This window comes from Acanthochromis polyacanthus, chromosome 7 (genome assembly GCF_021347895.1).
Source record: "Acanthochromis polyacanthus isolate Apoly-LR-REF ecotype Palm Island chromosome 7, KAUST_Apoly_ChrSc, whole genome shotgun sequence".
Taxonomy (NCBI): domain Eukaryota; kingdom Metazoa; phylum Chordata; class Actinopteri; family Pomacentridae; genus Acanthochromis; species Acanthochromis polyacanthus.
The window spans coordinates 21689589-21712964 of NC_067119.1; the positions used below are offsets into that span (position 1 = coordinate 21689589).

At 45.3% G+C, this 23376-nt stretch overlaps 1 protein-coding gene across 1 annotated transcript in view; it reads right to left on the reverse strand.

Annotated features, from left to right (window-relative positions):
- Positions 1 to 343: 343 nt before the first annotated feature.
- The window catches only part of setbp1 (SET binding protein 1), a 34667-nt gene continuing 11634 nt past the window's right edge, over positions 344 to 23376 (reverse strand). Inside the window, exons 3-7 of the mRNA XM_022218319.2 lie at positions 13386 to 13807; positions 10996 to 12951; positions 10697 to 10904; positions 9522 to 10587; positions 344 to 5190 (exon numbers count right to left, since the gene is read on the reverse strand). Coding sequence (XP_022074011.2) covers positions 4685 to 5190; positions 9522 to 10587; positions 10697 to 10904; positions 10996 to 12951; positions 13386 to 13807 — 4158 coding nt within the window. The 3' untranslated portion in view covers positions 344 to 4684. The remainder of the gene's footprint in view (positions 5191 to 9521; positions 10588 to 10696; positions 10905 to 10995; positions 12952 to 13385; positions 13808 to 23376) is intronic.

Here is a 23376-nt window from a genome sequence, read left to right on the forward strand (position 1 = left end):
GTGTGTGCGAGTGCGACCGAGTGAAGCTGTAGCATAATCTGATGAGAGGATTCCCTCTCGTTTAACCGAAACATACAGGCACACTGTGGAGCAGTGCTCATTCACTGAGACCATCTGACATTCAGCACTGACGGTGCAGCGAGCTCCCCTGTCATCTTCCTCACACGCTCACATGCATGCTGCACACACTCGCATACACAAACACCGGCCAAGTCTCTACCGGCTCTTATCACAAAGTAACTCATCAGCCTTATCTTGGCATGTGACCAAGCAATTTTCAGGGGATCAGAATATGAAATGCAACACCATCTTAACCAAAAAGAAGAAAACACATGCCACCATCAGCTGTCAATAAAGTCATTTATTATTTCACACAATGGATAACATGAACAACTTCAACTGTAGTTCTTCTTAATAAGTGCTCAACGCTGCCAGCCAACAGAACGGTAGCAAAAGAATGAGCCTTTCTTTTTGAGGAAAGAGAAATAAAAAAAAAAATGAACCTACAAGATCATGAAAGATAAACATGACCAAAAGCATGCCAGCAGACATGGATATACATATATATTACATGTATATATGTGCTTAAGACATATATCTGTATGCCAGCAAATGCAAATACAAAATATATGTGTACATTTACACATACATACTGTGAAGGATATATGCATATACATGCGCATCTAGTATTTACTCTATATGTCAAATATTTGCAGTTTTTAATATTCATACAATGTACAAAAATGCTTCATGAATTAAAAAATTCATTACAAAAAGAAACATATCAAACAATATACAAGTCTTGCTTCAAATTCAATTGAAATTCAACTTTCGGCTTGTCTAAAATATTTATGCATACAATCAAGTTGAGCATGCAATTAAAGGAAACCCACTCTAGAAAAAGGTTCAAATACACTATGTATACAAACTAAAATATGCCCACACTGTTAGAAGAGCTCACTTTGTGCTCTAAAGAAGTACATTTATTGGTTTTCTCAATGCTTCATCTGCACTTTCAGCTTTGAACAACATTATAGCTTAGAACGGTAACGTATGCTGTGAGGATGACTACATGTACATTTATGAGGCTCTGTTTCACGTGACCCCTCACTCTGTTTGCAGGACACTCATTAGTGCTACACAGAGAATGAGGGGTGATCAAAATTTAGGTGCCATTATCTCTCATCCTAGTTGCTGTGTTGAAGTGGTAAATGTGGACTACAGTGTGTCCACGCCAACCACTGATGTAAGATCAAACACTGCTGCACTGCCCTTGATGCTAGAACCAAAGACAAGGTAAAAGAATCTCACATCATTGTTCAGGGGCGTCACTGCAGCCACTGGTCCAGATTGGCTGCTAAACACATTACAACAACAGTGACCTTGAACCCTATTCACAGCCACATCCCCTCTGCAGTCTCTGTGTAGAGTGAAAGCTCTGGATTAGGACAATACTTGTCAGTGTTAGAAGGCACCGGAGCATTGGCTGGTAGGAGAGACAGACAGGACAGACAACACCTGGGGTCTTTAACTCTCGCATCAGAGACCGCTGACTGACCACAGTACGGAGGAGTAAGCTGCCAAGTGTGTAGTCTCTACACCTCACAGTCCCCATATCTAGACCTCATCTTCACCGCAACAGACTGGTGCAGACCCACTGAAAGTCACCTAGTAAAGCAAGGTTAAGCACACTAACGTTAGGACGAGTGTATTTTTGGCTATTTCCTCTGAGAACTCCCCCAACACACAACCCTCTTGCTTACTCTTCATGCTACAGCACTGCCCCAACTAGCTGCAGGCAAAGTAGCTACAAGTCAGCCGGGATTCCTATTTTTGGTTGAGTACACTACAGTGGGGCTTATATCCTCCAAGAACTCTCAAAGGTGTGGTAAGGCAAATTCTTTTAGCATTCTGTATAATTTCATGGGCTGGAACAATGGCTGTCAATGTGCAGTAGAATTTATCAAATATGAAGATCAGCTAGGGTAGTCGTTTCTGCACGTTTTCTTGGGTCTTGAGCAGTCTTGATAGAGATAGAAGGTCTACTGTGGTTTTGGGAGACAGTCCCAGCGTAGCTGAGCCCAACCGTTATCCATGTAGGATGGACATACTAACACTATTTACAACAAACACGTCAATACTGTAGTTTTACATCTGGTTAAGGCTGTACTGCATAGAGTTGCAGTAACTATAGTTTTCATGAAATGATAGTCACTTTCTGCACAACTTATTACAAATTATTACTGGTATTATTCACAATTCTTCTTACATGAATTCATTTTATTCAGTAAATAAGACCACTTATTTCTCTTTGTTGAAGGGTGGACCCAGAACAGAAATTCCTTTTAAGGTCATTGCCAGGCATGGCCTGATGCATAGCAAACAACAATGTATGTGAAAGTGGTTTCCATGCCAACCTCCTCTGTTCCTCTTTTGCCAAGTATATAACCAGTTATATGTTGTCAATAACCCATTAGGTACTGGGCAGAGGAAATGATCTTCAGTTAGATATATCTAAGACATTGAGTACAATCAATATCACTGGAAGAAACACATCTCATACAATGAACCTTTCTGCTTCTTTCACTGCTGCTACAGCAGTACGTAGGTCAGTATGTGATGGGTATTTAATACAGTAATATAATCTCTTCATCAATCCAGCCCCTCTAGCTCTGCTATGTTGATATTGGTCAGAAGACTAGGAGGAAGCTGGGAGACGGACTCAGTGCCTGCTGACAGAGGATGCTGACTATGGAAGCAGTGAAGGGACACAGGCAGTGTCAGGGTTCTGATGACTAAGACACATGTGTCATATGCACAATCATGAATATTTTGGGTCACTTTCTGGGGCACTCTTTGCCACTTCATATTATACAGGTCAAATGTAGTTGGTGAGAGAAAGAAACATAAGGCACAAGTTGAACTGCTGCAACTGAGAATCCCACCCCGCCCAAAGAAAACGGAATCTCCTGAAACAAAACTTCAACAGAGTTGCCAAACAAACACTGATCCATTGCTTATATTCTGAAATACTTATTCGAGAAAATACCAACCACTACCCAAAGCCACAGATACCGTAGACAGAGTTTAACAAAGGCTTAGCACATTGACACAAAAAAATCCAAGATGGCTACATTCTACAGTGCACATAGGAATGCTTTACATTGGTGCCAACATGGTGGAGAGTTTGTCAAACTCTGATTTAGATACTTTTAAATAATACATCCTTACACTGAATACTGGGACTTTGGTTTCTAAATCTAAATACTGGATTTCATTTCCAAAAATAGGATCTGGATCGAAAATCATGTTAAGTAGAAAGACTGGGATTAGCTTTTCAAAACACTGGATGTGAGCCCTCTTCAGCTGAACTGTCCAATCGTGATTCAGACTTGGGCTTCAGTTTGACGCTTTTGGCTGCGCAGCCTGCATATACAAATTGATTAAAATAATGCATGCTCTCTGGAATGGATATCCACACCATCGAATGCCAAAACATAAGGCTGGAACAAGCATGTAAGTGCTGCATTTGATTGATGCAAGTGTATGGTTTTTAATAGTGCATTAAACCAATTTTAAGGTTTACCAAAAACACACCTGATATTCCTCCTGTATGCAATGCCCCCTGGATATAAACACAATAATGACTGTATGAATGAATACATGTGGTTCTTTCTGTCTGAAAACAAACTTGTCTTGAGTCACACCCATTTCTGTTTTTGGTTATAAAACAATACACACTTTCATTGTCTATGGTACAACAATTCTATTTAATATACCGTATGCCAGTACACATCTATGAGCTGGTTTCCCATTGTACAAGGCAGGCAACAGTGGACTTTGTTTCTATGTACAGTCTGGGACAGTCTCATCCACCATATTGCCTTTATGTCACTGCCCAGGAGAGGCCTGAGCAGGGAGGGAGAAATAAATGACACGGAGGGCAGATCGAGGGAGCTCAAGCAATAGGAGATGTAAAACATTAGTGGGAGCAGATGAGAGGACAAAGGGAGATGAAGTTGAGCGGCAGGCACCAGGGAGAACTGAAGAATTGGGGTGAGTGTCAAGCAGGGAGGGGGACCACGGGTGAGGAGCTGCCAGGAAGTATCCGTTACTTGTCAGAGAGGGCAAGAAAACTGGAAAGGTACAGATGGGTGGGAGCAAAAACAGGGATAAGTGTCGGGGTAAGGTGGCTTAATTATAGAAGTATCATCCCACACGTCTTTGACAAGCTTCCTCAGAAAGGCAAAAATAAGCAGAGCTGCACAGTTTTATATTAACCATTCCCCCTCCCCTTGCTGGTAAATATATGGCTAAAGCCACATTCAGATACAGTATCATAAAGTACCATACACATCACTGTATCAGATACATAAAGAATCACATAATATCCTACACTATCATAAGTACCACACACTTTTATAGCATCAGATTCAGTATCAAATAGTACCATATAGTGCCATTGTAAATGAAGGTCCAATGAATCTTTGAAAGGCCCATGTCTGGTTGGGTTGAGCAAATCAAGGGACTGTTCTTCCTCCCGCTGCTCCACCGCTAACCCACTGTATTCCTCACAACAAATTAGAGAGGAGAAACAAGTCAAAGTGCACCAAGGAGGCTTTAAACAGCACTGACTCCTTTAACTGCTCTCCGTTCGGTTCTGGAGTTGCTTCCTCCCGCAGGTCTATTGACTGGTAGGAGCCCATAATTCGTCCCTGCTGTGGCCCCTGCCTCTGCGTTTCCCCACTTTAGCCTGTGGAAGCACAGATCGCGCTTGATGCACCACAGTCTCGATAGTTGCTGAGATGGAATCGTGATTGGAGAACTCCAGAGGCTCGGGGGTCAAGCTGGGCCTGAGGCTCTGCCTACCTGGCAGGTTATCACACCTCTCCAGGACAGGCATCCCCAGAGTCCTTCCATCACCTCTCCTACTGGCCAACATGTCCAAACTTCGACCATCAGCCCATTCTTCCTCCCTCCTGTTGGTCGGCTCTGATTCCTCTAAGGGTTGTTTTCGGGGCCGTCCGGGCCGTCTTTTGATGACATTGTTTCCCGTTTTGGCTTGTCGCTGCAGGCGTTTGGCACGGAGGATCTTCTGCACATGCTCAAAGTTCAAAGAATGCATCCTCCTAACGTCCTTCTGGATCTGTTCCACCTCACGACGTTTATACCTCCGCTTACTGGGAACACCTGGGAGAGAGAGAACAAGAGGGAGGATGAGTGAGGTGAGACACTACAAGGTAAATAAACTGCCAAGCAAGGTATATAAAGAGAAACAAGTTTTCATGCTGGCGTTTCACTCAAAATCAGCAGTCTTGGAGAGACTCGTAAAGACATCATGCCAATTTAGCTCAAGGAGAGAATGTCTTTTTTTTTTTGCTTCAAGTGCTTCCTGCTAATTTTGAGATATTCATACAAGCTTTTCAAAGCCCAGCTGAGCCAGGAGAGCAGATCCTATCCTGTAATTGTCTACTAGAGAGCAGAGAGAAGAGGGGAGAGGAGGAGATCCTATTCTGCTAGCAGGAAATGTCTCCTTCAACCATTTAATATGTCGCTACACAATAACAACCCTGTGCATCTGGAGCACAGGCTGCCAAAAAACCAAAAACACACACCGGTACAAACACACACATATCAATCTGCTTGCCCACATGCACATACTCACATAGACACAAATACAAAAACACACATATGCATACATGCACAAATAATGAATTCAGCAGTTCAGAATGGCTGAGCAGAAGAAACTGGAGCCATATTGTTTCCTTCACACTGGTGAACTGGGCAGTTTGCCCTTTACACACTGTTCTACCCTTTCTCTTTCCCCCTTTCCTCATCACTCTCATTCTCTTTCCACTCCACTCTTCATGGGCGGCAATATGCTACTCTCTAATTTTCAATTAAACCGGTAACACTGCACCATTTCATTTCCGTCTGTATTTCAGAAACCGCTTCCTGATCTTGGTCTGTCTCTGTCATTCTTTTTGTTTCCCATCTCTGTCCCATTTCTTAGCTCCCCCCCTCCTCCCTGTCTGGGCACTGTTCCCGGGGCTCGGACTGAGCCACAGCCAAAATGGAGGAAAAGCACAATCAGCCACCAGTCCCAAAGCAGTGCGCACACAACACGCTTGGGCTCTTTTTTTTGAGATTCTACTCCTATTCCTGGATTCCTTAACCATGTCCTTTCTGCTTTTCCTCCAGAATCCTGCTGATACAGAGTAGCAGGTCTCTGCAGTGCTCTAACACTTTGTGACCACATTAAACGACAGCAGCTCTCGGCTTTGCTCATCACATTGCTGGCTGCATTGCAGGAGAATGTGTAAAAAAGTGATGCACAAGACTTCGAAAATATGTCAGTTTAGAAAACATGACATGGGGTTTTAATATTTCACTCATTTTCTAAGGCTTTACAAAGCCTCTACGGTGTCAAAACTAGCAGACACAGTGTGTTTTCAAACTAAATATTTTCTAAATTTAAAAAAATGGCAATGGCAAGGTAAAACATAAGACAGTAGAGTTCTATGTTGGTGTTTTTGATCATAAATTAAGAGCAGGCAAAGATAAACAGTGGACTGACCGTCCTCCATTTAAAGCTCACAGGAACATCACCCTATTGTTGCTCAGGTATTCAGGGCAGACAGTGAAATTAGTTAATGCAGAAAGCACTAAGTAGCAGTAGTTTATGAGCTGCACAGAAGTGAGCACACGCCCAGCTCACACGTACACACACACACACACACACACACACACACACTCAACAAAGTAGCAGAAATTTATGAGCTCCATACACGGAACATAAAACCAGTGACCTTCAGCAGTGTGAGTGGCTGTGCAGCACTGAGGACCTGTTCCTCTGTGGAATAGGAAGTCATAGCTACACTGAGATTTGTGCTCACGTATCCACTGGCCATGTTGTGACGGAGACCAGATTTCTGACAGGAAAGCGATCCTAGATGTGTATCATTTAGTGACAGTGTTACTTGGGATGTGCTTGAACGGGTCCTCTGTTTGTCCTCTGTGCTGGACCGCTGCCCGTCCTGGGATCTCCCTCTAATGGCTTTCAGTGCCTCATTCCAGATGTTCTGGATCTTGATCTTCATCCCTCAGGAGATTCAGCTTCTCCTCCTGTGTCTCTCTGTGTGCATGTTGCTCTTGTCTCCTTCTCCTTCTATGTGATTTTTTCTTTCCTCCAATATGTGTGAAAGGTGCTTAAGTTCTGCCTCTTGTGCGTTTGTGTCCTGTGGAGATGAGGTTGTGTGGTCCTGTGTGTGTGGTGGCAACTGGAAACTGCTTGACGTCCTCTCAGTTCTACTCTTCGCATGTTTTTACAATCTGGAATTTCCGTCATCCAGACTCTTCAAACAGTAAATTTACTATGTTAATCACAATTATGTTCACACAACATCTATCACAGGTCTTTCTGTCCTGAAGGCGAGCTCCTTCCTCTGCTGCTTATCTTGAGGTTTCTTCCATTTTTTTGGAATGTCTTTATCCAGTTTCAGGGTGAAAAAACAAAGTGTGTCATATGTTGTACGGGTTGTAAAACACCGTGAGGCAAATTGTGTGTTTTGATATTAGGCTATATAACTAAAATTTGACTTGGCATGACACAAAGAAAATTTGTCTCATTAATTCAGTAGAAGATGATCTGCTTTTATGCAAATATCCATGCAAAAAATTGCTGTCAGATGCAGTGAGACCTGCTGATTAGTGAAGAAACAAACACACAACAGACACACACAAACCTATGCATAAAAAAACGAAACTGTTGACGATTTACAAACTCATAGCTCCATCCTCAGATAATACTACAAATTTTGAAACTGTATCAGCTTGTGGGTGGAGATCTCGCTAGCCGTGTGTGTATATGTGCTTGCCTTTGCGAGCATGTACATGTGTGTACAGCAAGCATTCATATGCACACGCGCCTGTGTTTTAATTGGGCTAAAGCTGTGAAGTGAAGCAGTAAGTCATGCTAGAGGAGGGGCAGGGGGAATGGGGAATAGAGAGGGTAATGGGGGAACGAGGGGGAGGGGAGACAAGGGAAAAAGCAGAAAGGGAAGGGGAAGGAGGAAAGTGAGATAGAAGGGGAGAGGGGAGGAAGAGGCAGGGGAACGAGGGGAAATTTACGTATGGATATGAGAACTGTGGGAGAGAGGCGAAGGAGGAAAGCAAGGGCAAGAACTGCAGAAAAAGCAAAAGGGAAAGGGAAGGACATGGAGGGTAGAAGAGGTATAACAACAGGGATGGGGAAATAATGTGGAGGGGGGTGACGGGGGGAGTGCAGAATGAGGGGTAGTGTGTATATGAGTCATCCGTCCTGGATCCCCTGGGGTGGGGGGTGTATTCTAACTGAGCCCCTGGCTTCTCCTCCCCGCCACTGGACTAGGCCCCAGTCATTAAACCCCTGGCTGCCAGCCAGCTCTTTTAACACAGGCAAGGGCCTTTTACGGCGTGTCTGTAGAAAATAAATCACACTGTGTGAATAATATATCTCTGGCAAAGGCATTGGCAGGAGAGAGGGAAAGGAGGGAGGGTGGGGAGGAAGGAGAGATTGGTGAATTATAGCCATCTCCATCCATGCATTACGTTCTCTTTATCCCCAGCCAGATGTGCTCAAAGACAGCAGAATACCAAATGTACCAAAATACACATTGCTTGGTAGTGAGAATTTGGGGCTGCCCTGCCTCTTTGTCTGCTTTAAGTCCTGATAATGCTGCCATAGCATATTTATATATAGGGATCACCTTGACAAGTATGATAGCACCTTCATTTATAATGGGGGAGACCATTTTAGCGCTGACTAAATGTGATTAAGCCTAAAAAAATGTATGTCTATAATCACGTAAGAACAGGAAAATAGTGAAATGGAACCAAATATGGCTACGTTAGCATGGCTGCAAACCTGGTAGGTTAACATCATATATAACTTCCATGTATGTCTTTGTTGCTCTGCTTTGGTCTAGGACTCATTATTGTACTGTTTGCACATATATAGTGGTTAATCACAGCAGGGAGATACTGCAGAAACTGCCAACATGGTAAACTCATTGGTTAACTGTGGTCACACAGGTCTGTATATATGTTCAATATATTTTTCACAAATGCATTCCTGTCCTCGCTTTTCTCTCACAGATAGGAGTCTTGGTGCTTTATGTTAGGAGTAATGTAATCTAAGGAGGTATATTGCTGTTAATATCAGATGAACATGTCCTCCTGCTGCTCCATATCAGAAGCTTTCCACAGGTGAACCATGGATGGATTGATTGTGCGGTACCTCAAGTGTGTCTAGCCATAAGTGAACTGGTTATATAATGACATGAAAACAGCAGGAGCTAATGCAGTTTAGGTTAACCTCAAACCTCCAATCCATCATCAAAGCAAGCAATGCATTTTACCATACCACCACTGTTGAAAGAGAAACAACTTCTGCAGTCATGATTATTGATCATGACAAAAGGCCAATGCACTCCACGGTAAATACAGTATGAACAGGTAATCCTAATGTAAGTAGTTCTTACCAGTGAGCGATGGACTGGGACACTCGTTCATCTGTCCTGGCTCCTGCCTGGCAGTTTGGAATGACATTAAGCCCTGATCTCCAAACACAGTGAGCCTCGTCCTCCTGTTCCTCCCACCACAGTCGTCCTCCCGTGACCCCAAAAACAGGTCAGAAGCTGACTCCGACCGCTGCGATTGGCTACTGTAGCTGCTCATGAAGCTCTTTATTGGCTGTCCAGTCTGACGGGAGTGGAACTGACTGTCAGCAAGAGAGTGTGTGGACAGCTGGTCTGACTCAAAAATCCCTAAGCTGGATCCCAGGCCTGAGCCTCTACCATTCCCCCTCTGCTTCTCTAGATGCTTTGAAGAACCCTGACTGGCGAAGTCCCTCCTCTCACTCAGCATGTTAAGGCGTGCATTGGTCTTAGCTCCACTGAAAAGTCCGCCCAACTCCTGCCGATCTCGTGATGAAAGGAGGGGTTCATCCTTGTGCTTATGTTTATGCTTGTGCTTCTTCTTATGGAGACGAACCCCCGCAAGACCACCTGCACTGCCGCTACCCAGAGATCCAAGGCCCTCTCCTCTGACAGAGGGCCCCTGGAGGGGACCGCTGGCGCTGCGAAGCTTGGCACCCGGCTGTAGTTTTGACAGTCCACTGGAGTGGAAGGCCTTGGGAGGGGGGACAGCAGGCCTCATGAAGGGAGATGGAGGTGCAGGTCCTAATGAGTGATGGGGCAGGTAAAATGGTGGAGCAGGGGGAAAGTAGCCCAGACTCAGAGGAGGTGCGTAAGGCATCGCATACGGTGCTGCATAGTAATTTCCCCCTGCCAGCGGATAACCATATCCTTGAACAAAAGGCAGCTTCGATGTGATTGGCTCGCTGGTTTTGGCTGGACGACCGCGTCTCCTTTTCGCCTTCAGATCGGCACTCCTGCGGAGGTATGAGCTGGAGTCACAGGGGTAGGAGTCGTAGGTAATGGGGTAGTAATGATGGAAGTTGAGGCGGAAAATGGAAGGATATGGATGCTGGGGGTAGCAGGTGAATCGTCTGTGAGACACTCGCAGCTGCTGGAGCTTTACCACAACCTACACGGAGGTTGAAAAGAGAAAACATTTAGAAAAACACAACCTGTAATATGCACATTACTGTGCTTGGTCGAAGATTAAGCACAGAATTTAAGATGCTGTTTCTTACCTCCTCCAGTTCAGAAAGAAAATGTAGATGATCCCGGCTCTGCAAACACTTTCTCTTCCGCCGATGATGTTTTTGCTTCTTTTCCTGCTGTGACAGAAAGTTATCAACGGCAGTTACTTGCCGTTCACAGCGTGCTCGGCTGCCCCTGTTGGATGCTTCCAGAGCTGCTGCCTCTGCAGCCTCAAACCCACACAGATCAAAGGAGTACCTGTATGAAAACAGCACAAACCATGAAGTCACAATTGGCTTTAAATCAAGGTTCCAGAAAGGTAAATAAGTCCAACAGGACTATACTGCACCTGCGTCTAGAGGCATGACCCTTCTCAGTTTGATCTGAGGTGCTGTTGTTGTCTGTGCCAATCCCACTGTCACTGGGAATAGTCTCCTCACTGTGAGACTCACTGATCGGGGACAGGGTCACCTCCTTCACTGAGGCACCCTCTGACAGGTGGGAAGGTGAATTAGCCAAAAGGCGTGGAGGAGACAGTTTCCATCCTCCAGAGAGAAAGCCTCTGCCTGCTGGTTTGGAGGGCAGGGCTGAGATGGGCTGCAAACTGGGCATAGTGGCATCAGAGTGGGCGGCTCTTATTGATGGAACAGTAGAACTGGGAGATGATGTGGCGGAAGGCACTGCAGGGCTTTCGTAGAGACTGGATGTGGAGACAGATATTGGTGGCTTGTCTTTAGTGGTCTTAGAAAGGTTAGAACCTTGGGTTTCTGCTCTGGGTTTCCGCCCTCTCTTCTTCCCAATGTATATGGTTCCTCTCTTGCTGACATTTATCTGTTTTCCCAACCGTGCCTCAATGGTGGACGCCATGGCACTCATAGCGGTGGTAACAGGGGCAGAGGATGACTTCAGAGCCAGAGTGCCATTCTGGCTGGATCCTGAAAGGATCTCATTAAGGATGCTTTGCATTTTCCCAAGCTTCATCTTATTGACTGGCCTGGAATGGCCCCTGCCACGCTTTAGTTTCAGACTACTGGAACTGGTGTTGGTTGTTGTGGAGGCCATTTGCGCTAATGGGTTTAGTGTGTGCGTCTTTCTCCTACGGTTCAGCCCTGCAGTGCTTTCCTGTGCCAGTGGGCTGGGAGGTGAGGTGGATGTGCCCTCATGAATGGTCTCCACTGTTAGCAGTGGCTGCTTCTTGGGGCGTCCTCGTTTCCTCTTGATGGGGGTGTGGACAGTTAGGCTGTCAGTGTTGGTGTAGAGTGGACTAGAGGGGGTGATGGGGAAAGCAGAGGGTGGCTCAGCCAATGTTGAGGGGCTTCCTAAGTTGTCTCTCTGGGGAGATGTGAGGCTGGCATGGCTTTTAGCTTTCAGGTAGGACCATCTGTCACTGGCCTTAGTGGGTCTAGAACTAGCTGGGGAGCTGGTGCTGTGGCTAGGGCTAGGACTCAGGTCTGTCCTGGATTTAGGACTTGGACTGGGGCTAATGTTTGGCCTGGGTTTAGGGCTGGGGGTAGGACTAATGCTACCCCTGGGGCTGGGGCTGGGGTTTGGACTAGGGAGTCTGGGGTTCATGTTAAGATTGGCTTTGTTGATGTGATTGTGAGACTCTCTGAGTTTAAGGGTGTCTGCCCCTATCTTAGCACGACCCACAGGGTTCTTTTTTATTCTATTTGCACTCAAATCGGACTCGTGGTCAGGCCCACTTGTAGCCATTTCTCCTCGTTCTGTCCTGTCTACTCTCTCTCCTTTTTCTCTTTTATCACCTTTTTCTGCTCTCTCTGCTTTTTCTATCCTCTCTCCACTGATGTCAGCCTGACTTGTGAGTCGAGAATCATTTTTGTGAGTCTCTATTATGTCTCTCTTATGTGCTACTTTGGGTTCTGGGGGCCCGGGCTGGTGCTTCTCTGTAGTATCAGAGTCCAGAGTCCGTTGCTGTGATTGCTCCTCTCGAGAAAATGACTCGTCAAAAGAAGGCCTCCTTCGCCTCTTTCTTCCTTTCCCTTCCTCTGCCAGCATGGGCATCCCTCTGTCTTCTTCATCTCCTTTCCTCCCAGCAACCATTCGCTCTCGTTCCTCTTTTCTCCTTTCCTCTCTTTCTTCATGGAACCGCTCAGAAGTCTCCTCTTGTCTGTACTTCTGCCTCTCCTCTGAATTAGTTGGGCTTTCTGAGCCTTTCTCTGGCTGTCTTCCCCAAAGTGTATCAGCACCGTGGGGATTGCAGAGCATCCTCTGGGAATCCTTCCTGCCGTACTTCCTTTTGATGTTCCCAAAGAGCTGTTCACTGACCTCTTGCAAACCCCTCCCCCTAGAGAGACATATACAGAGAAATAATTATGAATGGAATAGAAGAATGGAGAAAAAATGTTTTGTATTTTACCAATAAAATGTAATTAGCATAAGCATACTTCCTGTGTCTAACACAGAAACGACAAAGGACATGATCACATCGACGGCTCATTCAATAATTACAAAAAATTTAGACAGAATAGTTATTACTTCATTTGAATTGCTGTGCGTTTTATCAAAGAATAATAAGCTTGCACTTTTTCTCACTTTAAATGTTAATTACTGTGGCCAATGAGATTCATGTAGATACTGCTGCACAACATTTTTGAAGACATTTTGGGCATTGCCACATAAAATACATTCCATTTTTCTAGCTTTCCATAATTTCTAATATGCAGTTCTCCACAGTTGTGTTGGCTCATGATAGCCACGACACAGAAAAATGAACCATACCTGCTGAGGGAGGTCAGGTTGAGAATACTGGCATCTGTAACCACTGGCAGCTGCAGGTCTGGAGTCAAGGATCTCTGCGGTGAGGGACTCTGTGTTGCTGTTCGTGAGAAAGGTTGGGTTGGATCTAGCAAAGAGCTTCTACTGGCTCCTGCCAAATCTCTGGCTGGCTCAGAATCTGCAGGATGGGCTGGGGATGCAGAAGGTGCTGTAGACGTGATCCAGTCTGGACTGATTTGGTGTTGGTGTGCGTGAGTATGTTGGAATTTTTGCGCGAGTGTGTGCTGTGTTTGCTGGGTGTGTGAGGGTGCGTGTGCAGGAAGAAGGGAGCTGCGAAGCTGGTGTTTGGGTGGAGTGTGATCTCCCAGTAGTTGTAGCAGGCCTCCCTCTCTCTGCTCTGGCATTCTGAACTGGCGCTCGTATGTCTGGGAGCAAAAAGAAAAAAAGAGAAACAAAGACTTGTTACTACATAGAAACTGCAATCACAAGACAGTTTTATACAGCCACAGGAATAGACAAATGATATGATGATGATAATGCAATCACAAAACTATGACAACTCTATTTCCTGTCTTCATAACATCAGTCTATCTTCACAGAGATAATACATATACAGCACAGCTTTCAGTTATGCATACATTATCATTTTGTTCGCACATATCAGATCAGTGATTTGTTGCGCTCTAATATGACATTCTTCGCTTTTCACAGCAGAACTGAGGCTTTTAATACATCTTGTGTGCATGAGCAAACAGTGTGCAACAAAACAAAAGACTTGTTTACAGAGCAATTAAATTCCTGTGGCAAGGATGTAGCACGCTGTGAGAGCTGGAGGGATGGAGTTGGGGGTGTCTGAATACACACAGCAATAAACACAGTAGCCAAGTTCAGCTGTGTCCCTCCAGAATTATTTACGATATATTATCTGTATTTTGTTGACAGCTCTTCTGTGCTGCTCACAACTGTAACTTACAACGTCACACCGTCAACAACAGTGTCTTAAACAATATACATCCCGACACTATAGTGCAATTTTTTTTTTTGCTATGAAGCTACAAATCTGCAGTCAGTCCTTACTCAATGCCAATTTACATTTGTCCATGTAAATCTAAACATGCAAAAGCTTGAGAAATTATCAACATATCAGACAACGTAATGCTGCTTAATGTATCACTGCTGCATAATCAGTGTACTGCTGGAAGATGAGAAATAGAGCAGCGGATGGCCTTTGTGGTTTAGCCTGTTATTAACAGACTCAGTATGACGCAACAAGACACTGTTCTGCTGCGCTGCAGGGAGATGTAACCTAACCACAGGCCTGCCTCTCAGCATGTACACACAGGCGTGCAAGTGTACACGCACACACTTGTATAGAGTAGTAGACGTACACTTTTAAAGGCTTTACAAAATCCTGTCTTCCTACATATGTAGCACAAAATGCCAACGTATGAACACAAATTTTAGTCTAGATGCATCGGCGCCTTGCCACATGATAAGCTCTAGCTTTTTGAAGCTATACATAGACACACCACTTCCAAAGTGATGAAACAAGTAGCACACTCTTTTAAATATTTGCATGAACAAGCGCATCATCTCTTCTTTCACCCTGCTAATCTCCTGTTCTGCCCTCATCTCCTTCACTCTTTCTTCCGCCGTATCTACTCTCAGCAGTCAAGAAGTGTCACTCATTTTGTTTCCACACTCGTTGCTGAAGCTGTTTAGTGGCCGAGCACAAGCTCCACAAAGTCACAAGTACAAAAACGCACATGAACACTGAGTAGCCTAACGCTTATGGATGAAAACACACCTTGCCCACATGCAAGCGAACGTTGAACAGTATAAATGATTAACAAAGCCAGCAAATGCGCACGCACACACTGTCATTTATCTCCCGAATGTACTGCTACGGTATCCTTTCAGCTGTGAGGTGTACGTGTGTGAGTACACGGTGACACTGGAGAAGAGATGCTGCGAGTCCACAGAGGGATAAGATGACAGACATCTGATACACACTTGCTTTCTCATTTAACCTGTCCTAGAATACCTGCTGTTTCAGGTTAAAGGAGGGCACAGAGAAAGAGACAGACAGGATGATAGGGTGGTTAGACAGACAGACTACCACATGCACACACACATTCTCAATGTATCGTCTCCAGTGACCACAAAGCAACCACAGACAGATAATAGAGAGGAGGCATGGGCACCTTTCCTAACCGAGATAGGAGAGCAAAAGAGCAGAATAAATAGAAATAAGGAGAGACCTCCTCCCCCCCTTTTTTTCCGGTTGAGGCTGGGTTATTGGCACCAGTTCAGCTTTTTGTTCTTAGTTTCCTCCCTTTCACCACCCTCTCGTCATCTCCCTTCCTCTATGCCTCTTGCACTCCATGAAGCATTTCCAGGGAAATACAGGCACCATCTAAGCAAATATAAATAGTGGTCATAAGGACTGAAGTACTCCTATGGTGGTAGTAGTCAAACCAGTGTGAAAAGAACTCATTATTTACTGTCCTTTCCTTTTCCAGAGTAAGTCAGCCTCGGTCACTCATGCAGCTTGACAGGTTTTCATTTGATGATTACTTAAAATGCATATGCCTACTGTGCACTTTTCACTTGCAACGCATGCTTTGCATTGACATTTTACCAACGTATTGGAGGTCCTTATCGTGCACTGTAAAACATGGCTACACGAATACCACAGAAAAAAAATTGCTGTACCTGACGAATTGATTCTGATCCATCATTGTTCGTACCACTGCCAGCTGAGCGAACAAGCCGTCATCTCCCTGTGTTACTGCTGCCCTGCAGCAGGGGGCAGCGGTCAGGAAATCAGCAAAGGCATGGACTCTGACCCCTTGTGCAGTTCACAAGCACAAGTACTGTGAGGCTTCAACCTTTTACACAGTCCTTCTTCTAGACCTTCTTCCCAACTGATCAAATGAAGATAAGGTTAAAGACCAGCACAAAACAAAACCCAAAGCATGTTTAGGTCTCAGCTGACACACTCTCCCTCCCTCCGGGCTGTGTTCAGGTCTGCTCTCTCTTCCTCTAGGTCAGCAATGTAGCAACATGGATTCAGTTGCACAAAGGCTGCCTGACACCTGAATGCAGGCAGATATGGGGACACACATTCCTTTCCAGTGGTGATGTAACCATCAGATAAGGTCAGAGCGCAGCGGAGGAGGTCATGGATAATATGTGACTAAGTGCTGCAATCACCCAACTGAAAGGCACTTTGCAAATGAGTCAGCATATATTTACTGACAAATATGCGTGTGTGTGCGTTGTAAAAAACTGGTATGTGGATGTAAAGCATTTCATTCGTCAGTTCCCCGGTCTGATGCCCCTCCTGTCCTGTCCTTTCCTCGGCTACAGGCCTCTCACCGTTGAACAATCTGAAACTCGCGAGTGGAACTTGTCTCTCATAGCGAACTGGCTGCGCTACTGGGAAAGAACACCCTCAGCAGGCACACCCAAAATCTCCCAACCCACTACACACACACACACACACACACACACACACACACACACACACACACACACACAGGAGCAAACATATACACAAACTCCATGCAGGCACGCACAGACGCACACAAACACGCTGCCCTTCAAATAGTTTTTCGCAGCCTTTTATTTGGCTGCACGCCCAGTGGTTAGAGTGTTTCATTTTTCCCTGTGTATGGAACTGGGCAGCTGTCCAGACAGACACACAAAGAGAAAGAGAGAGAGAGAGAGAGGTACAGAGAGACAGAGAGGGAGAGAGGGAGGGGGGTTACTAAAAGAATGAGAGCGGCAGAGAGGGGGGAGGAAGGAGAGGACCAGCAGAAAAACAAGAAGAGAGGTGCCTGGACTCGTTTACAACCAGTTCCCTCCGAAACCTTATGATTGATATGATCCCCTCTTTCCTGTCTCCCTGCCTCACCTTGTCACCCTCTCTCCCTCAGTTTTGACACCACACTGTCTCCCTCCGTGGCCTCGTGCACCGTCTCCCCCCTGTCCTGCCCCCCCCCCCCCCCTCATCTCCTCATCCTTTTCTTCTTCTTCTTTTCTTTTTTTTTTTTTTTTGGAGCTGACCATTCTCCTCCTGTGGGAACTACCACCCCCAACTCACCCCCTCACCCGCTTCTCTCCAGCTTCCCATTCAGAGCGCTGCTTCCCTCTGATCTGTGTTTCTGACAGCTCTGCACACACACACAGACAGACACACACTCACTCACACTCACACACACACACACACACACACACACACACACACACACACACACACACACACACACACACACACACACAGCTCCTCTGCAAACAAACACCATGAATACTAACAGGGCTTTGTATCCACAGCACTTAAAAACTGAGGGAGAAAGAGGCGGGTGGTGGTGGTGGTGGTGGTGGTGGTGGAGGGTGGGAGGGTAGAGAAAAGGAGGGAAAAGCGATGGAGGAGAAAAGAGGAGCTGTGGCACTGTGTTGATCTTGTGGCCACTCTCATAGACCTCCCCCCTGACTCCCTCCCTGCCAACCCCCCCCCCCACCTTCATCCCCTGTTTCTCGTTCTTCCCACCAGTTCTCCCGGGAATAAAGACTTCCATTCATGCGCCTGAGGAGACCCACAGCAGGGGAGAGAAAAGAGGGAGGAGAAAGGGGAGGAAAGAGGAGGGGTTGTCAAGGTGGGACAGTTCGTGGGGATCACTGGGATCAGGCCCGCTGCCTAAAACTGTGTGTATGTGTGTCCTGTATGTCTGTTTTCGCTCAGCATGTGCCGCTGTACCCGGCGCTTCGCTATCTTAGATCTGGTGGCATCTGTGCCAGACAAAGCATCTTCTGGGAAAGTTGGGTGGGAAAGTTTGGAAATTGGGCCTTCATTCAAACCTTCCACTCCTGGGCTGATGCTGCAATTCCAAAACTATGCGTGCAGCCTGCAGCCACGGTAGTACGGAGGAAAATAAAGATGTTGACTATTCGGTTCAAGAACTAACTTTTCCTGCTGCATATTCTTCCCTTGGTGCTGTTATGTTCCCTCCCCGCTGCGCATGATCAAGCATTCGATCTACAATACATTCGTCCTTTAGAAAGCTGTAAAGCACAAGCCAGATTTAAGGCACAGCAGTAGGTCTCAAGTAAAATGTTCCCTCCTACGTCCACAGCAGTAATCCTTCAGATTGGAGTGCTCCTAAAGATAGCAGCGAAACACCAGAGAGTCTCCTTGTCAAACTCTCTTCAGACACGCTCAGAAGTAGATGACTCAATTTGAACAAAAGCCCGTGATTGGCTGAACCGAAGCATGTTATTACGGCGCAATTGGAGGTTTTCACCCGCTCAGTAATGACAGACACATTTACATGCTACACAAAGTTTACATCTAATCCCCGCTATTAGCATTAATGGCGTGCGCAGGCATACATAGGTCCTGCCTGTGAATAGCACTAAGACTTGAGAGTTTTTTCATAGTGATTATTACAGTGATTAGGTGCCAATTGTTCCTTTTAGGACACGGCCAAACTTCCAGTGACAGCACACACACACTCATCACAAAGAAAATAAACAGAGACAGGGCAAACAGACACATATGCACGCTGCATTTTTATGTGAACTGGTGTCATACTGGTTTGGACGGTTCATGTCTAGACAGACTGCTATTTAATCAGTGCATCTAAATTACACACCATTACAAACACGTGCGCGATATATAACCAACAGAATGTGTCGTTGACTGTACTCTGTTCACCATATGACCCAATCATACCACTTCTGTACAACAGGAAACAATTAACAGCCAATGAGCTGCTCTAAATCCTAAGGGATGACTTCCTGTGTGGAATGATGGGTAATTCAAGACAGAAGCTGTGCTGAGATTAAACACTTCCTCTCTGGCTAACAGTGCTCTGTAACGACAAAAGTCCCACTCGCTGATCAGTTACTCAAAAATGCTGCGGCGTCTGGTCACAACCACATCACCTGCATTTTCCTGCTCAGGTTAGGACTTAAAAAACTTGAGAAATTGCCACTCTTGACCATATAACGAACCACTACACAAGAAATTCAGTTTTTCTTTTTGACAAAGCAAAGCAAAAGAAATGCACAGAAAAGTTTGAACAAAAACATAAAAGCAGCATGCAAATGGTCTTCTTTTCTGACTTGGAAAATAAGTTGAAAAAAAACATCTGATTTCTATTGTGGGCAGAAAAGATTTACCTAACTGTGCACAGAAAGTTTTTAAGCAAGTTTGTGGTATGACAGAAAATCTGCCACTCAATTTTCAAATGTTTCTGAACCAACATTGAAAATCTTAGCTCTTTGTGTTGCAGATGTGTAGCAGACTTGTGATTTCTGATCTATAACCTCTCTCTCAATCTGTCCATTTTCATTCCCAGAATGATGTCCATTCTGTTGTCAAGATGCCAAGTGTATGAAGAACAAATACTCATCCTCCCTATGTTTAAAAGAATGACTAAAATGTTGCTTACTCCATTTAAACTTTTGTTCAGTATATACGGTGCACAGCAAAGAGCTGATGGGAAATGATAGGAGATGATAAGGGAATGATGTACAACAAAATTTCTCCATCACAGTAAACTTCACCCACACAAGGATGTCCTAAAGATTTAAATATTTTTATTCTTGCTCCTTCATTTATTCAGAAAATATGGCTAAACATGTGGAAAACGTTTCTCAATTGTTTATCAGTTAAAAAATCTTGGACTGCTGGTTGATTCTGAGCCATTTGAATTTGTGCTGGCCACTTTTCCTGATGTTCTGAACAATTATCTATATTATCATAACAATAATAAACATAATAATCAGCCATGAAAACAACCATTAACACTACTTCAGAGCAAAACTCCTTTCCAGCAAGTGCAAACAGTTGTTATTGTAAAAATGACTATGTCCTGAAGCGCACTCTGGTGTCTGGCGCTGCAAGTTTGAAGCTTACAAAGTAACGGTTTCCCAACTCGGTCTACGTGTTTCTGTGAGCAGAAGTCCTCAGATGATCTCCAGCTCGGAGGAGAGCGAGGGGGAGAAGGACGGAGTTAGAGAGCCGCTGTAATGACATCCTCGGTGACAGGGAGAATGGGCAAAGTGAGACACAATAGTCTTAACCAATCAGACTGCCTGCCTCCCCTCAGGCCCCCTCTCACCAACAATAACGCCTTTGTGTGAGGCTGCACTCCACTCGTGCATTCACCCAGACACACACACACACAGACCAAAGCACAGCATCCTACACTTTCTTAGACAGCCACAAAGAGAGGTGGGTGAAGGAGAGCAGCACATCTAGAGCTGCATCAGTGCGTACACAACTTTACCAGAATTAGAGTGTGTGTGTGTACTTTGGCAAACAACCTGGCTCTCTCTGTTTGTGCGTGTGTGTGTGTGTTTGTGTGTTTCCTTCCAGGCCCGGGCACATGACTGCAGCTGCCCCCTCACTCCCTCGTCCAAAGCAGCACCCCTCCTAGCTTTAGGTGAGAGGTCACACGGAGTGGCATTCCTCTCGGTCTGAGAGCGAGCGAGCATTACACCGAGCAGAGGGGGTAGATAGCGAGAGAGAGAGAGTGGGGCTGAGTGGGGCAGAATACACCAGGGTCAAAAACGCAACGGAGCAGGGCAGGTAAAAGATGAGGAGGGCAGGGCGTCCGCCAGTGTGTATCTGTGTGCGCATGTGAGCATATGTCTGTGTGTGCTGAAATGGACCAGTAAACAGAAGACCCTTGTGGCTCTTCGCTGCTTCATAAACACAGCTGTTTGTTTAGTCTGAGCCGCCCCGAGGGACAGACACGCAGACAGAAGGACAGACAGACACATTTATATCATTTATTCATGTCTGCATCCACGCTAAAGAGACAACGAGCATAAATAAACAGCGGAACTGCGGCGAGATTATTTTTACAAAGCCGGGTGCAAAGACATGAAAAGCAGCAGGGGACTGGGCAGGATGATGGGAGAGGGAAGGGAAAAAAAAAAACACATGTTCTGATTGAGGCCGGCCTGGATGCTTTTTAATGACTTGTATGATTAAGTGTTTTCAGTGCAAATATGGCGAGTATGCGTTTAATCCAACTAAATAAAAACATTACGGTAGTCAAATGTCATGTTAATAAAGCTACAGAAGTGAATGTGAAGCCCTAAAAATATAAGACATATAAATAAAAGATGAAAGAAGATGTATTTTTGAGTGCTGAACACTGTCCCTACACACACACACACACACACACACACACACACACACACACACAAACACGCACGCCTTCTGTCGGGCGCGTCCCAGACAGCTGATGGGGCCATCAGATTTCACTGACAAACACACTTGTGCTTAAAGTGAGACATAGTGAAAGTCAATACTCTGCGCCTGCTTCTCCTCTTCTTCTGCTGCTAAACATCAGCCTCTATCCCTGCTGGACCTCCTCTCAAAACCACACAATCCATCCCTCCTCTCACACACACACACACACACACACACACAGACTAACCACAGAGGGAGAGGCATCATGGAGCCACACTAACAAAGCGACCACCATGAACATATGATGCTGTGACTCAACATCATCCATGACCACAGAAGACATCAAACATGGCCGCACTCCAGATTGTCCCCACATTCAAAGTGAGTCAGAGTCGAGCGTTGTCCAGAAACCAAATTCAGGCCTGTATGTTTTCTGTGGGGTTTAACTTGATTAATACATGCAGAAAACTCCACCAACCACGTTTTGTATAATTTCTACTGTTGAGTATTTAAATTATTATCAGCTGTAAGCCACACAGAGAGTCATTTTATTTCTAAAAGCTGAAACTTGCACACTATTGACAACACTAAATGCCTTCATGTTCACTGCTGGCCGCTTCCTGACTGAGCCATTGACATTTCTCTAAATGCAAGTAGCTGCCTCAGGTCTTCATTAAAATGTACCTTGAGCAAGACTGGCCATTATGCTCAGCCTACATCTGCCATGAAGAGGAACAGAAACCCACTGGGACTGGACACAATAGTGAATGAAGAGGGCTTGACCTTTTGGGACGGATTGAGAAGATGGTATGTGTGTGTCTGATTGAGAAATTAGCTACAGTTCCAACCAAATGGTCAACACAAACACACACACGCACACATGTGCACACACACCAAATCCAACCCTGAGGGTAAGAAAGCAAAGGCCAGACTCCAGTTGTCTCAACCCTGACCCACTCGCACAAACAAACAATACAGCGCGCGCACACACACACACACACACACACACGGAGACACACACAGACACCGAGGCTTACACAACTGTGGCGTTCAGCTATCACCTCCACTTTTGAATGTCCAGCAGGGTCAAAGGTCATCTTTTCTCCTGCCAGCCTCATGCGCTCCTTTGTGTGGTATTGTGTGTGTGTGTGTGTGTGTGTGTGTGTGTGTGTGTGTGTGTGTGTGTGTGTGTGTGTGTGTGTGTGTGTGTGAGCATGTACATGTGCTCACTGGGAGTGACCTTGCAGAGTCATTCATTGTGGAGCTGCTGCAGCACCAGCGCTACCGCAGAGCTAATTGGGCAGCAGTGTAGCTTAGTGTATTGTTGGGTGTGTGCGTTTGTGTATTAACTATTACTCACGTCGCAGAGACACAAATCAGTTCAGACAGTCAGTATGCAAGGATTCGCCTCAGTTTTGATACAAAAAGCAAGCCCTAGTGATGTCAACCATTTAATTTTAGCATGAAGATATGGTTTAGGATTGGATTAGGGTTAGGTTAAGGAGAAGAGTGAGTGTAGTATTTATGTCTAGCATCTCCAGGAAATTAATTTAATCAACGCAATATCCTCTGAAGTGTTGGAAATCACACTGTGTGCAAGTGTGTGTCTGGTGGAAGAAAGACAGATGAACAGATTGTGTTTTGTCTGGACTTTCTTAAGATTTGAGAGATACTCAAGAGCAGATCAGAGGTTAGATACGAAGCATTCGTGGATGTGTGTGTGTGTCAGTGTGGGTGTCGGTGTGTGTTTCAAGTGTGCACAGGGTGTGTATGGGGGTCAGA